Source organism: Oryctolagus cuniculus, chromosome 13 (assembly GCF_964237555.1).
Source record: "Oryctolagus cuniculus chromosome 13, mOryCun1.1, whole genome shotgun sequence".
NCBI lineage: Eukaryota > Metazoa > Chordata > Mammalia > Lagomorpha > Leporidae > Oryctolagus > Oryctolagus cuniculus.
Genome location: NC_091444.1, coordinates 51051685 through 51063950, shown reverse-complemented (window position 1 = coordinate 51063950; position 12266 = coordinate 51051685). Strand labels below are relative to the sequence as shown.

At 39.2% G+C, this 12266-nt stretch overlaps 1 protein-coding gene and 1 pseudogene across 1 annotated transcript in view; one reads left to right on the top strand and one right to left on the bottom strand.

The window, feature by feature from the left end:
- TSNAX (translin associated factor X) overlaps positions 1-12101 on the bottom strand; it is a 40441-nt gene extending 28340 nt beyond the window's left edge. Inside the window, exons 1-3 of the mRNA XM_002717369.5 lie at positions 11911-12101; positions 11360-11464; positions 4763-4877 (exon numbers count right to left, since the gene is read on the bottom strand). Coding sequence (XP_002717415.1) covers positions 4763-4877; positions 11360-11464; positions 11911-11926 — 236 coding nt within the window. The 5' untranslated portion in view covers positions 11927-12101. The remainder of the gene's footprint in view (positions 1-4762; positions 4878-11359; positions 11465-11910) is intronic.
- The window catches only part of LOC138844973 (small ribosomal subunit protein mS35 pseudogene), a 71263-nt pseudogene that overhangs the window by 45916 nt on the left and 13081 nt on the right, over positions 1-12266 (top strand).

The window sequence follows — 12266 nt, the reverse complement described above, 5'->3', positions numbered from 1 at the left end:
GATCACTGCAGTGAAGAGACTACGCAAGACTGGAAAAAAGAACCATCAAAAAGTGAGCAGGCAGAACAAGTCCCATAGCTTACAGAGCCAGAAAGAGTTGATGCATCCATCACTACTAGCCAACTGACACTACAAAAATATTAAAGTTCTTTAGGCCAAAGGAAAAAAGAAATTTGTACCTTTATATAAAAGAATGAACAACATCCAAAGGTAGATATATAGGTAAATATAAATTTTATTTAAAAAACCATATTGTTCAAAGTAAAATAATAACCAAATTACTAACATTAGGAATGAGAAAAGGAACCTAACTACAGACCCCAGAGACATTAAAAGGATAATGAAGGAATATTATAAACAAGTTTATGCTAATAAATTTCAAAATTCAGAATAAATGGACAAATTCTTTTGAAAGATACAAACTATAAAAATTCACTGGCAATTGGCTATCCATGTCTATTAAAGAAAATAATTTGTAATTAAAACATGAAATCTACTAATAACAGCAGTTATCTTTGTGTATGGTGATTGGCTGATTTGTTTCATATTTTATTTTTACTTTTCTGAAGTTTGTAATTTTTCTTCAGTTTACTAATCAGAATCAGGTTCACAGTGGCCATAACGTGATAAAAGGAATATGAAACAGAGTATGTAAAATATGAAATCCAGGGGCTGATGTGCATAGCAGGTTTAGTCACTGCTTGGGATGCCTGCTTCCTTATCAGAGTGCTAGTCTGAGGCCCCAGCTACTCTGCTTCTGATCCAGATTCCCACTAAGGTGCCTGGGAAGCAGCAGATAAGGGCTCAAGTAGTTGAGTCTCTGCCACCTATGTGGGAGATCTGGGTGGGGCTCCTAGCTTTGGCTTGGCCCAGCCCTGGATGTTACCACTGTTTGGGTAATGAACCAACAGAGGAAAGATTTGTCTCTGCCACTCTCTCTGTCATTCTGCCTTTTGAATGAATAAATCATTTTATAAAAATGAAATGTACTAATTGATAGTGGCTATCTTTGAGTAGTATGGCTGACTTCTTTGATTTGCTTTACTTTTTTTTTTTTTTTAAAGAATTATTTATTTTGAAAGGCAGAGTTACAGAAAGGCAGAGGCAGAGAGATCTGCTATCTGCTGGTTCACTCCCCAAATGGCTACAGTGGCTGGAGCTGGGCCAATCAGAAGCCACGAGTCAGGAGCTTCTTCCAGGTCTCCCACGTGGGTGCAGGGGCCCCAGGATTCTGGCCATCTTCCACTGCTTTCTCAGGCCATAGCAGAGAGCTGGACCTGAAGTGGAGCAGCTGGGTCTCAAACCGGCGCCCATATGGAATGCTGGCACTGCAGATGGCGGCTTTATCCGCTAAACCACAGTGCTGGCCCCGATTTGCTTTATTTTTATGCCATTATTTTTCTAAAGATCATTATTTTCTAAGTAATTAATATTTTCTAATAAACATTGAATTTTTCCATTTTGGTGGAAAAATGTGAGTAGTCCAATGTACCTTTTTTTATCTTTCTTTTTATTTACTTATTTGAAAGGCAGAGCTACAGAGATAGAGACAAAGACAGATCTTCCAGCCATTGGTTCGTTTAGTCGCCAGGGCCAAGGCTGGGCCAGACCAAAGTCAGTTGCCAGGACCTTCTTTCAGGTCTCCTGCGTGGGTTCAAGAAACTGAGCACTTGGACCATCTTCTGCTGCTCTTCCAGGCACACCAGTAGGTAGCTGGACTGGAAGTGGAGCACGGGGGCTAGTGCTGTGGCATAGCGGGTAAAACTGCCACCTGCAGTGCCAGCATTCCGTATGGACGCCAGTTTGAGTCCCAGCTGCTCCACTTCCAATCCAGCTCTGTGGTATGGCCTGTGAAAGCAGAAAATGGCCCAGTCCTTGGGCCCCTGCACCAGCCTGGGAGACCAGGAAGAAGCTCCTGGCTTCAGATCGGTGCAACTCCAGCTGCTGTGGCCAACTGGGGTACAAATCAGAGGATGGAAGACCTCTCTCTCTGCCTCTCCTTCTCTCTCTGTATAACTCTGACTTCCAAATAAATAAATAAATCTTTAAAAAAAAAAAAAAAAAAAAGGAAGTGGGACAGCTGAGACTAGAACTAGTGTCCATATGGGATGCTGGCATCACACACAGCGGCCTTACCAGCTACACCACAACACTGGCCCCTGTAGATTTTTCTAACACAGTAAGTTCTCCTGTCACATTCCTACTTTTTTATATTATTTTAAACTACTGAATATTGATGAAAATTTATTGCAATTGCTACTAAAAAAAAGGTCCATAATTAATTGAAAGTGTTGTTTCTCTCTATAGAATTAGTACAAGCTTGATATACAAGTTGTACTAGAACTAGATACAGCAAAAAAAAAAAAAAAGCAGAAATTACTTTCAGAGAGTAAGAAAAAAAAACAAGGTTAACAGTATCACATTTCAATAAATGTATATATGGCAAATTTGCTTCCACTTAAACCAGGGGTGCGAAACAATTTTCTGCCAAGGGCTTTTGGTTATTTATGACTTCATTCACAGGTCATACAAAATTATCAATTTTAAAATTAGTATGCTATGGATTTATTGAATTTCTAGCCCCACATATGGTTGCCCTGGCAGGGCCAGAGCAAATGATTTCACAGGCCTTTCATGGTCCACGGGCCAGGCATTTTCTACTTCAACTTAAATAGAATAAAAATTAAAGAATTACAGGATTATCTGAAAAGTTTTAAGTTAGTGAATGCAATATTTCAATAATATTTTTGATAACAAACAGCGGATAAATATTTGGTCTTCACTAAATACTTTATAATTTAGTGTAAACTCAATCAGAACTGCTCTTCTAGAGGCATCTGCAATTTGTAACAAAAATCCGTAGGAGCTGGACCTAAAACACACGAGCAGGGGAGTTGTGAGTTAGACATGTGTTAGCAATGGAAGCTGCTCAAATGAAATATGAAGCAAACAAAGATGGAAAGATGGAAGACACTCAGCTACACTTATAAAATACTCCTGAATCATCTTAATTTTTGTAATTTTCTTCTAGGCTCAGCTTAGGATAGGTTAAGCTATTTTTTTTTTTTAATTAATTAATTTATTTGAAAGGCAGAGTTACAAAGAGAAAGGGGCAGAGAAAGAGAGAAAGTCTTTCATCCACTGGTTCACTCCTCAGATGCTGCAATGGTTTGGGCTGGGCCAGGCTGATGCCAGGAGCCTGGAAATCCATCCAGGTCTCCCCTGTGGGTGGCATGGGCCAAAGTACTTGGGCCATCTTTCGCTGCTTTCCCAGGCAGATTAGCAGGCAGCTGGATCAGAAATGGAGCAGCCAGGATTGGAACTGATGCTCCAATGAGACACAGTGGCATCAAAGGCAGCAGCTTACACCTTTGGCCATAATGCTGGTCCCATGCTGATTTCTTTTACTTGCAACCAAGAAATCTATAAAACATGCAAAGCCTGCCTAAAAAAAAAAAATGACAAAGTTCTACAAATATTGCATGTTCTCCCTTATATGTGGGGGAAAAATATCAAAAAACAGAAAAAATAAAGAAATCTCTGTATCAGTATTTCTGCAAATATAGTTTGGTCAAACTTTTATATCTTTGTCAAACAAACTGTTAAGAATGATATACTACTATAGTTTTAGTGACCTGTGATTATTTTAAAATTTACTGCATATGAGTGAAATTGACATCTCTTCATTTGATTATTGTTTCTAGCCCTTGCATATACTCCTGCTGAACCGTGGTCTTTTTATTTTTTACTTGTTGGACTCTTTATTTAGTGGAGCATTAAGCCTTTGAGTGTAATTTAAAATAAAAATGTTATCTCAAACATAAAAAAAAATCTAAAATTTTTAAAAAGAAAAAAAGATAAAAGTCCTCATAAAGAAAATGTTAGAGTTGAATGAAAGAAGAGGAATTTTCAAAAAATTAAGTAGTCAACAATATCATATTATACAGAAATGTACAATAAGAAAGGCAGAAGACTATGCATTAAATTTAACAACATGAAAATTAACAAAGGAAATTTTAAAAATTGTGACTCAGAGGCCAGCACTGAGGCATAGCAGGTGAAGCCGCTGCCTGCAGTGCCGGCATCCCATTTGGGCGCATTTCAGGACCTGGCTGCTCCTCTTCTGATCTCTCTGCTATGGCCTGGGAAAACAGTAGAAGATGACACAAGTCCTTGGGACCCTGCACCCACGTGGGAGACCTGGAAGAAGATCCTGGCTCCTGGTTTCGGATTGGCCTAGCTCCGGCTACTGCAGCCATCTGGGGAGTGAACCAGCAGATGGAAGACCTCTCTCTCTCTCTCTGCCTCTCTGTAACTCTGTCTTTCAAATAAATAAATAAATCTTAAAAAAATAATTGTGAGCAGGAAACCAGATTGCAGAGCCATGAGAAATGAGTAAGAAGGTAAGTTAAGCAGATCCTTTATATTTATCTCATATTAAAATTTTCACATCTAACACCCAAGAAGAGCTTTAATTTAATGAGCTGCAATAAGTTAACAAAAATTTTATATTTTCACAAACACAATCTATTTTAACAGAACATAAAATCTCCAGTTGCTCCAAAAGTAAGAATTTTCCCTATTTTTATTAAAATATTTCTCAAATGAATCTGCTAATATCCTCTGAATCTCAACATTAACAAAGTTATAGCATATTCTATGAGCTAGTTATTGCCCACTGAGGTATAAAGCGTGCGCAAACACAGGCACACACAGAAAACAAACTACTAATCTGTAACAAATTTTAAAGATACTCACTCACCTTGTAATCCTATGGAGGAGAAAAATTGTCCTTTTACTTTCAACAGTTATATCCCGACTAAGTTTCACAAGTCTCTCATATTTGTCATGTCTTGCATCAAGTTCCTGTTGAAAGGCTAAGAACACATTATTATAACTGTAAGCATGCATATGGTTATATAAGCATAGACCCAAAGTCTATCAAACAACATGAAGAACATATGTCAGACCTGCCATCATTTAAGACATAATAAGCAGAACACAGTGCTAATGATATTACATAGTGCTAATGACAGTAATTTTCACACAAAAAGCTGAACACTATAAGTAATTTCTAATATCCATTGTCTATAGTGTTCTTAATTGCCAAATAACTTAGGTCTATCTTACTAAAAGCCTCAAAAGTTTTTCCTTACTCAAAAGTTTTAACAAATAACAAAACAGTTACTTTTTATTACTGTTTAAAAGACTCCATCTGGAGTGCTATGAGTATGCTTATAACAGAGCAAAAGGATATATTAAATAAAATGAAGGAAAATCGTTTACCTTTCCTAGAATACAAATCTGTTATGTTTTATAGTTACATATGCTATAATATATACATAACTAACATTTAATACACCAGTATAACTAAGAGTCTCCATACATATTAAATCACCTACAGGAAAAATAATCTAGAGTCAAGGATATTTAAATAGTAAATTCATGCCTCTACAACGTCAGTTTGTCTTGACATCCTACCCAAGTTCATGTGTCAGCCAAACTTCATATCAGTCCTAATTCTTCAAGCTTGTACCTTTCTTGACTCTTCTGTTTCTGTTACTGCTCTTCTCTAGAACACTATTTCCTCTGATCATTTCATATTTCTCTTTCATCATTCAAATTATCATTCTGCTCAGCCTAATATTTATCATGTCTCCCTCTTCCTTACTCTCCCTTACTATGCTTCATTAATGTACTCTTAGCATTTATCCTTCATTAGTCAAAATTACATTACTTGCTTACACATTTACTTATTAACTAATAGAATATAAAATTCATAAAGGCTACTGCCATGTCTTCAACACTTTATCTGCAGAACACAAAACAATGCCTGAAGGTAGAGGTTCAAAAGATGTCTCTTCAATGAACTGCTTGCTGAAGTCATGGGCAGTACAACACACTACATAAGAGCATATGCTTTTATTGAGCTTAAACATTTCTACCCACTGGTATACAATCTCCTGGGAATTAGCAGTCTTTTTCAAAGAAACTGAACACTCATATTCCTATAACATCAAAGGCTATTTAGCTGTCTAGCAATTACTTTCCAAAATGTATGCCAATGCTACTGAAACAAAATACAAATTTTTCACAAGTTAAAATATAAATCAATTTAATTAAAAAAAATTAATTATTTTGAGAGGCAGAGAAGAAGAGCGAGAGAGTGAACATGTGCTCTCCACCCACTGGTTTACTAAATGCCTGCAACAGCCAGGGCTGGGTCCGGACTAGAGCTAGGAGCCACAAACTCTATCCAAGTCTCCCATATGGGTGGCAGGAACCCAATTACTTGAGTCATCAGTACTGTCCACCAGGGTCAGCATTAGCAGGAAGTTGGAGTCAGAGCCAATGTCAGGTATTGGCCCCAGAACTCTGATACGGGACACAGGTAACTTAACTGTGAGACTAAACACCTACCTCTACAAATTAATTTTAAAGCACTGCTAAATCTGTCTTATCACCTGCATTGCCTCCACCCTAACCCAACTTATCACTGTTATTTATACTACAGAAAAGACTTTTGCTTGGTCTCTCTGTTTCTGCCCAGTCCTGCCTTTTTACTGCTGACTGATATTTTAAAAATGTATCTTAGGAGCTAGACATTCGGCACAGAGGTTAAGATGCTGCTTGGAACACACATCTTATATCAGGGTGCCTGGGTTCAAATCCCAGATCCACTTCCAATTCCAGCTTTCTGATAACGTGTACTCTGGGAGGCAGTGGTAATGGATCAAGTACTTTGGTCCCTGCCACCCATGTGGAAGACGTAGATTAAGTTTTGAGTTATGAGTTTCAAGCTCATAGGTTCAGCACTGTCCAGCTGGGGCTGTTGCAGGCATTTGGGAGTGAACCAGAGGATGGAAGATATCTCTCTCTCTGATAGTCTCTTTCAAAGAAAACAAAAAATCAAAATGTATTTTATCTTTTAAAATTCCCTAATGACCCTAAATTATATTTAACAAACTCCAGACTCTCATATACTCTGGTCTTTTATAATATGCCCAAGGACACATCATCACTTATAAAGTATCACAACCAGGGAGATATAGGCTTCATCTAATCATGAGGAAATATTGAACAAATTCAAGGAAAGAAAAAAAAAAAAAAGAAATTCAAAGAAAGGGATATTCTATAAATAAGGCCTGTATTTCTCAATGTTATTATCACAAAAGACAAAGAAAAGCTAAGAAACAGTTCTAGATTACAGGAAACGAAAGACATGACAAGTAAATGCAATATATATTCCTGTACTAGAAACTGATAGGACAAAATGTTAAAAAGGACATTATTGGGGCAGTTGTCAAAATACATACCATTGATTAAAGTACTGTATTAATGCTAAATATCCTGAAATTAGTAATGGCACTAAAGTTATACAAGGGCACTTCAAAATGTTCAAGAAAAATGAAATTAAATGATGTCTATTTTGGTGAAAAAAGTTTTGAAATTCATGATTTTTTTCCATAATACACATTTTTCATGAATGTTGGAGATCCCTCCTGTAAGAGAGTATTCTTATTTCTAAAAAATATATCCTAAAGAATAAAGGAGTACAGAAGTCACAAAAAGTACAACTTAAATTCAAATAGCTAAGAAAAAAATAATGTGTGCACATATGTAAATTTACATATAGTGATTAAGTAAAAGTGGCAAAATGCTATAAACTGCTCAATCTAAGTAAAGGTTATAAAGAAGTTCTCTATACTATTTTCCAACTATATTATTCTTCCTTTTTTCCATGGTTGACATTTTAAAATAAAAAGTTAAAAGAAAACACCTTTACTCAATCAAAAACAGTAAAATCTTCATCTGATGATTCCTTTTAATGAAATTAACTTCACAATTTTGTTGGCAAAGTAGTTCTGAGAACATTAAAGATACTTAAGTATCATTCTTAAAACCTTGGGCTTAAGCTTGACAACAATACCATCTCCTCAAATTACCTCTGCAGTCAGTGTTTCCCTTTAAAACCTTCCCATGTAATCATTTCTCTTTTCTGAAAATCTTCCAACAGACCAGTTAAGTTTTTATGTTAAACTTTTTATAGGAACACCTGGCAAATCTTATGAGGGAAATAAAGATGAGAAATGACTTTTTCTTAGAACAAAAGTAATTAGTTGGTAAAAAAAAAAAAAGACTATACTGAAAAAGTTACTATACAATAAAGCAATTATTATCTACTCTATAAAAGTTAAGAAGACAAAACCATCTTATTTATTTATAAAGGTCTTGGAAATCAAAGGCTCTGCCAGTAACCAAAATATTATTTCTTTAACTATAAGTATGACTTAACAGGGTATTACCACTCAGAGCCTCACAATGGGCATACTGTTCCAATTGTAAAAAAATCTTCTAACGTGGTAAACATGAGATTATCACAAAATGATTACACACAACTACTTAATTACTTTTAATCACCTAAATTATATGATTTTAAAAATTACCTCACCACATACAATATAAATATCTCCAACAAACAAACCGGGATTTTTCTTTTAAGTTTGTAACCTTTTCCCCTATTCTTTGCTATCTCTTTCCCCAATTTACTGAGGTATAACCAACCAACGTGAGGTTTTGAAGTACATACACAATACCACTATGAAGCAGTAAAATCAGTGAACCGTACTGTCCGTAAGAATGCTTAAAATATAGTCACTTAACCAAATTTCAAGTATAAACTTGGAGCCCTAGTGGTTGAACTACCAATAAACCCTTAAGTCTCAGGGCCCATGTCATGGCACAGCAAGTGAAACTGCTGCCTGTGATGCCAACATGAGCGTTGGAGTCCTGGCTGCTCCACTTTCAATCCAGCTCCCTACTAATAATGCTCCTTGGAAAGCAGTGGAGAATGGCCCAAGTATTTGGGCCCTTGTACACACGTGAGAGACCAGGAAAAAGCTCCTGGCTCCTGGCTCCAGCCTGGCTCAGCTCCAGCCATCACATCCATTTGGGGAGTGAAACAGATGTCCTCTCTAACTCTGTCCTTCAAATAAACTTAAAAAAAAAAAGAAAAGAAAAGAAAAGGAGAAGGAAAAAACCCTTAACTTTCTTAATACTTACTTATTTTCTCAAGCATTTTTACTCTAAAGGTTCAGCAAGCTGCCTGGCCTATGAGGAGGCAAAAATGTATTCTACACAAATTTTTAAAAAGAGGATTTAATTAAGCTATTAACTAACTTAGTAGCTGACAAAGATGTCAACATATCTGGTTCTTCAACACCCAGGTAATAATTAGCCAGGATTTTGCCTTATAGTTAAAGATAATGAACATGAACCTGTTTCACTATTTATTATAAATACTTTAATGAGCAGAGTCAGATACTATGATTACAAAAGACAGAATTCCTTGTCGCCAAAAAGCTCATTCCAGTACAAGACACAGGGACATAAACAAATTAAATAAAATACAACCATAATTAATATGTGTAAAGGGTTTAGGAAAGAACCACACTCTTCTTGTTCTCCATTAACACAGGCTAGAACATAGCAGATACTTAAATATTTCATTACCAGGTGGATGTATATGAATGAATGTGAGTCTATCACCAAGGCTGCTTGGGAGAAAAATCAGAAAGGCTTCAAAGCTAATAACCTAAGTTAGATCTTGGGGGGAAAAAAAGAAGAATTCACTAGATGGGTAGTGGGGACATCAAATCAGAAGCAATTCCAGGCTAAAGGGATCAGAAACATAAGATAAATATGCATGAAAACAACCACCGTGTCAAGGAAGTGTGAAAGGCTGGGAATATCCAACCCACTAGTTTTTTCACTCAGTATGTGGCTCTGTCAATATGCTCTTGACTCAATTACAGCTAGCTGTAGCAAGCGCTGGGGGCCGGTGCTGTGGTGCAGTAGGTTAATCCTCTGCCTGCAGCACTGGCATCCCAAATGGGCACCCGTTCTAGTCCCGGCTGCTGCTCTTCCCATCCAGCTCCCTGCTAATGTGCCTAGGAAAGCAGTGGAAGATGTCCCAAGTGCTTGGGCCCCTGCACCCGCATGGGATACCAGGAAGAAGTTCCTGGCTTCAGATTGGCGCAGCTCCAGCTGTAGCAGCCATTTGGGGAGTGAACCAACAGAAGGAAGACCTTTCTCTGTCTCTCTCCCTCTCACTGTCTGTAACTCTACCTCTCAAATAAATAAATAAAATCTTTTTTAAAAAAAAAAAAAAGAGCTCTGAAGATTACTGTGGTTTTAAAATAGGCCTATAAATTATTTGGCACTCTACTTCAAAAGGTGGTACCCAATACTCTTCCCCTTAAAAATAAGGCATCAATTTTAAAATGCCTTTGCTGTAACAAATACATTAAGGCAAAAGTGAGAGCTAAAACTGCCTGAGATTAAGACATAAAGGGGGTTGGGGCAGCACTGTGGGCTAAGCCTCAGACTAGGGCACCAGCAAACCATATGGGCACTGGTTCAAGTCCCGCTGCTCCTCTTCCAATCCAGCTCTCTGCTATGGCCTGGGAAAGCAGTGGAAGATGGCCCAAGTCCTTGGGTCTCTGCACTCACGTGGGAGACCTGGAAGAAGCTCCTGGCTCTTGGCTTTGGATCAGCTTAGCTCTGGCCATTGTGGCTATTTGGGAGTGAACCAGCGGATGGAAGTCCTGTTTCTCTTTGTCTCTCCTCTCTATCTCAAATAAATAAATAAAATCTCTCTCTCTCAAAAAAAAAAAAAAAAAAAGGTAATGCATGGAACTTAGGAAAAAAAAGACAAAGGGATTGTGGTTTCCTCCTTGCTCTGTAAGATAGACATCATAGATGAAGCCACTGGGGCAGCACCATGGAGAGGCCCCCAGGGAAAGAGCAGTGAGGGGAGGTAAGAAGGCCGACAAGAGCTGTGGATCCTCCATCTCCAATCACAATTTCAGATGACTGCAAATGAAGTCAGAAGGAGCCAGATAAGCCCCTCCTAGATTCATGAACCACGAGACTGTAAGGCCTAGGTAAGTGGAGAGAGGACAGTGGAATGAGGATTTTTTGTTTTGCAATCAGCAGCAAACTGACAGCCAGTATGTTGAGAAAAGGGCAAGTGCACCTAAATGAGAAGATATGAGATCACGGCAACTTTCAAGTATGTGGCATTGCTACTATTAACTGACGTTCACCGTTACTGAGGTAATGTTCACATGTTTACTAACGTGGTTGTTTACACTAATGGGGCATAAATGCCGAGGCCTTTGAAATTCAGACTTTTCAGAACTGGCACTCTCACAAAACCTCTGGAAAAAATTAAATGTCACCTCTACACACCTTAAATTTTTAGGGGTTGTTTTCTCGTGCACAATATGGCAAGAATAATTTCTGTTACAGCCTTTAGTTCTCTCCCCATCACCAACTGACATTACAGAGAACTTACATTTGAAGGCCAACATCACAGGTGAAGAAGAGTTAACATCCTTCCCTTCTCTTCTCTGGTTATGTGGGAAATTGTCGTGCTTCCTTTTCCTGAACCCTCCTGATCCTTATGCAGAAAAGAAGAAAAAAAGTGGATAGGGATCTTCCATCACCAAGAGTCTGCGAAACAACACAGGCAACCCCCTTTCTTCCTTTAAAACCAGATACCCACAACGGCTTTTCTCAGCAGACTGACGCAAAACAGCCCGCCCCCCCCCCCCCCCAACCATCCAGGCTTTCACCACAGAGGGCCTAGATCTGGCACAGGTGCAGCAACCATCAAACAAGGCGAAAATTACTGCTCGAAGACTTAAGAAACCGAGAGGCGTACACACAGCGGCCAACCCGGCCAAGGACAGAAGCAGAAGAGCCGCTTTCCAATCCCCCCGCCCCCGGCTTCCCCGAGCGTGCTAGGAAGAGGACATCCTTCAACCGCGAGAGAAGGGTGAGCTCGCACAGGCTGGAGAACCACCCCTGGGGATACACTACACCCCGTTCTGCTGAGGACGCCACCTTCTTTGTTGCTCATGTCGTCACGGCCTACGATAAGACCAGCGAAGACTTGAAGGCCTTGGAGGAGCCGATTGCGCAAGGTGCGGGGCCCCGGCGGCCCACCCAGCCCAGGAAAGGAGCTTGCAGGGCCACCCTACGCAGCCAGACCGACGTCGACGCACCGGCCGGAAGCGCGCGCCCGTAACCTCCCGGGCCGCGCCCTTCGCCCCTCGCGTACTTCCGGTTTGCACGCTCGCCTTCGGCCCCGCCCCTCCTACGGTCCGGGGACCTCGCGTCCGCGAGATGTCGCACCTGCCTCATGCTGTGCCTGAAAGCAGAAGCGAGTCTACGCATCTCACGGACGCACACTCCGGGAG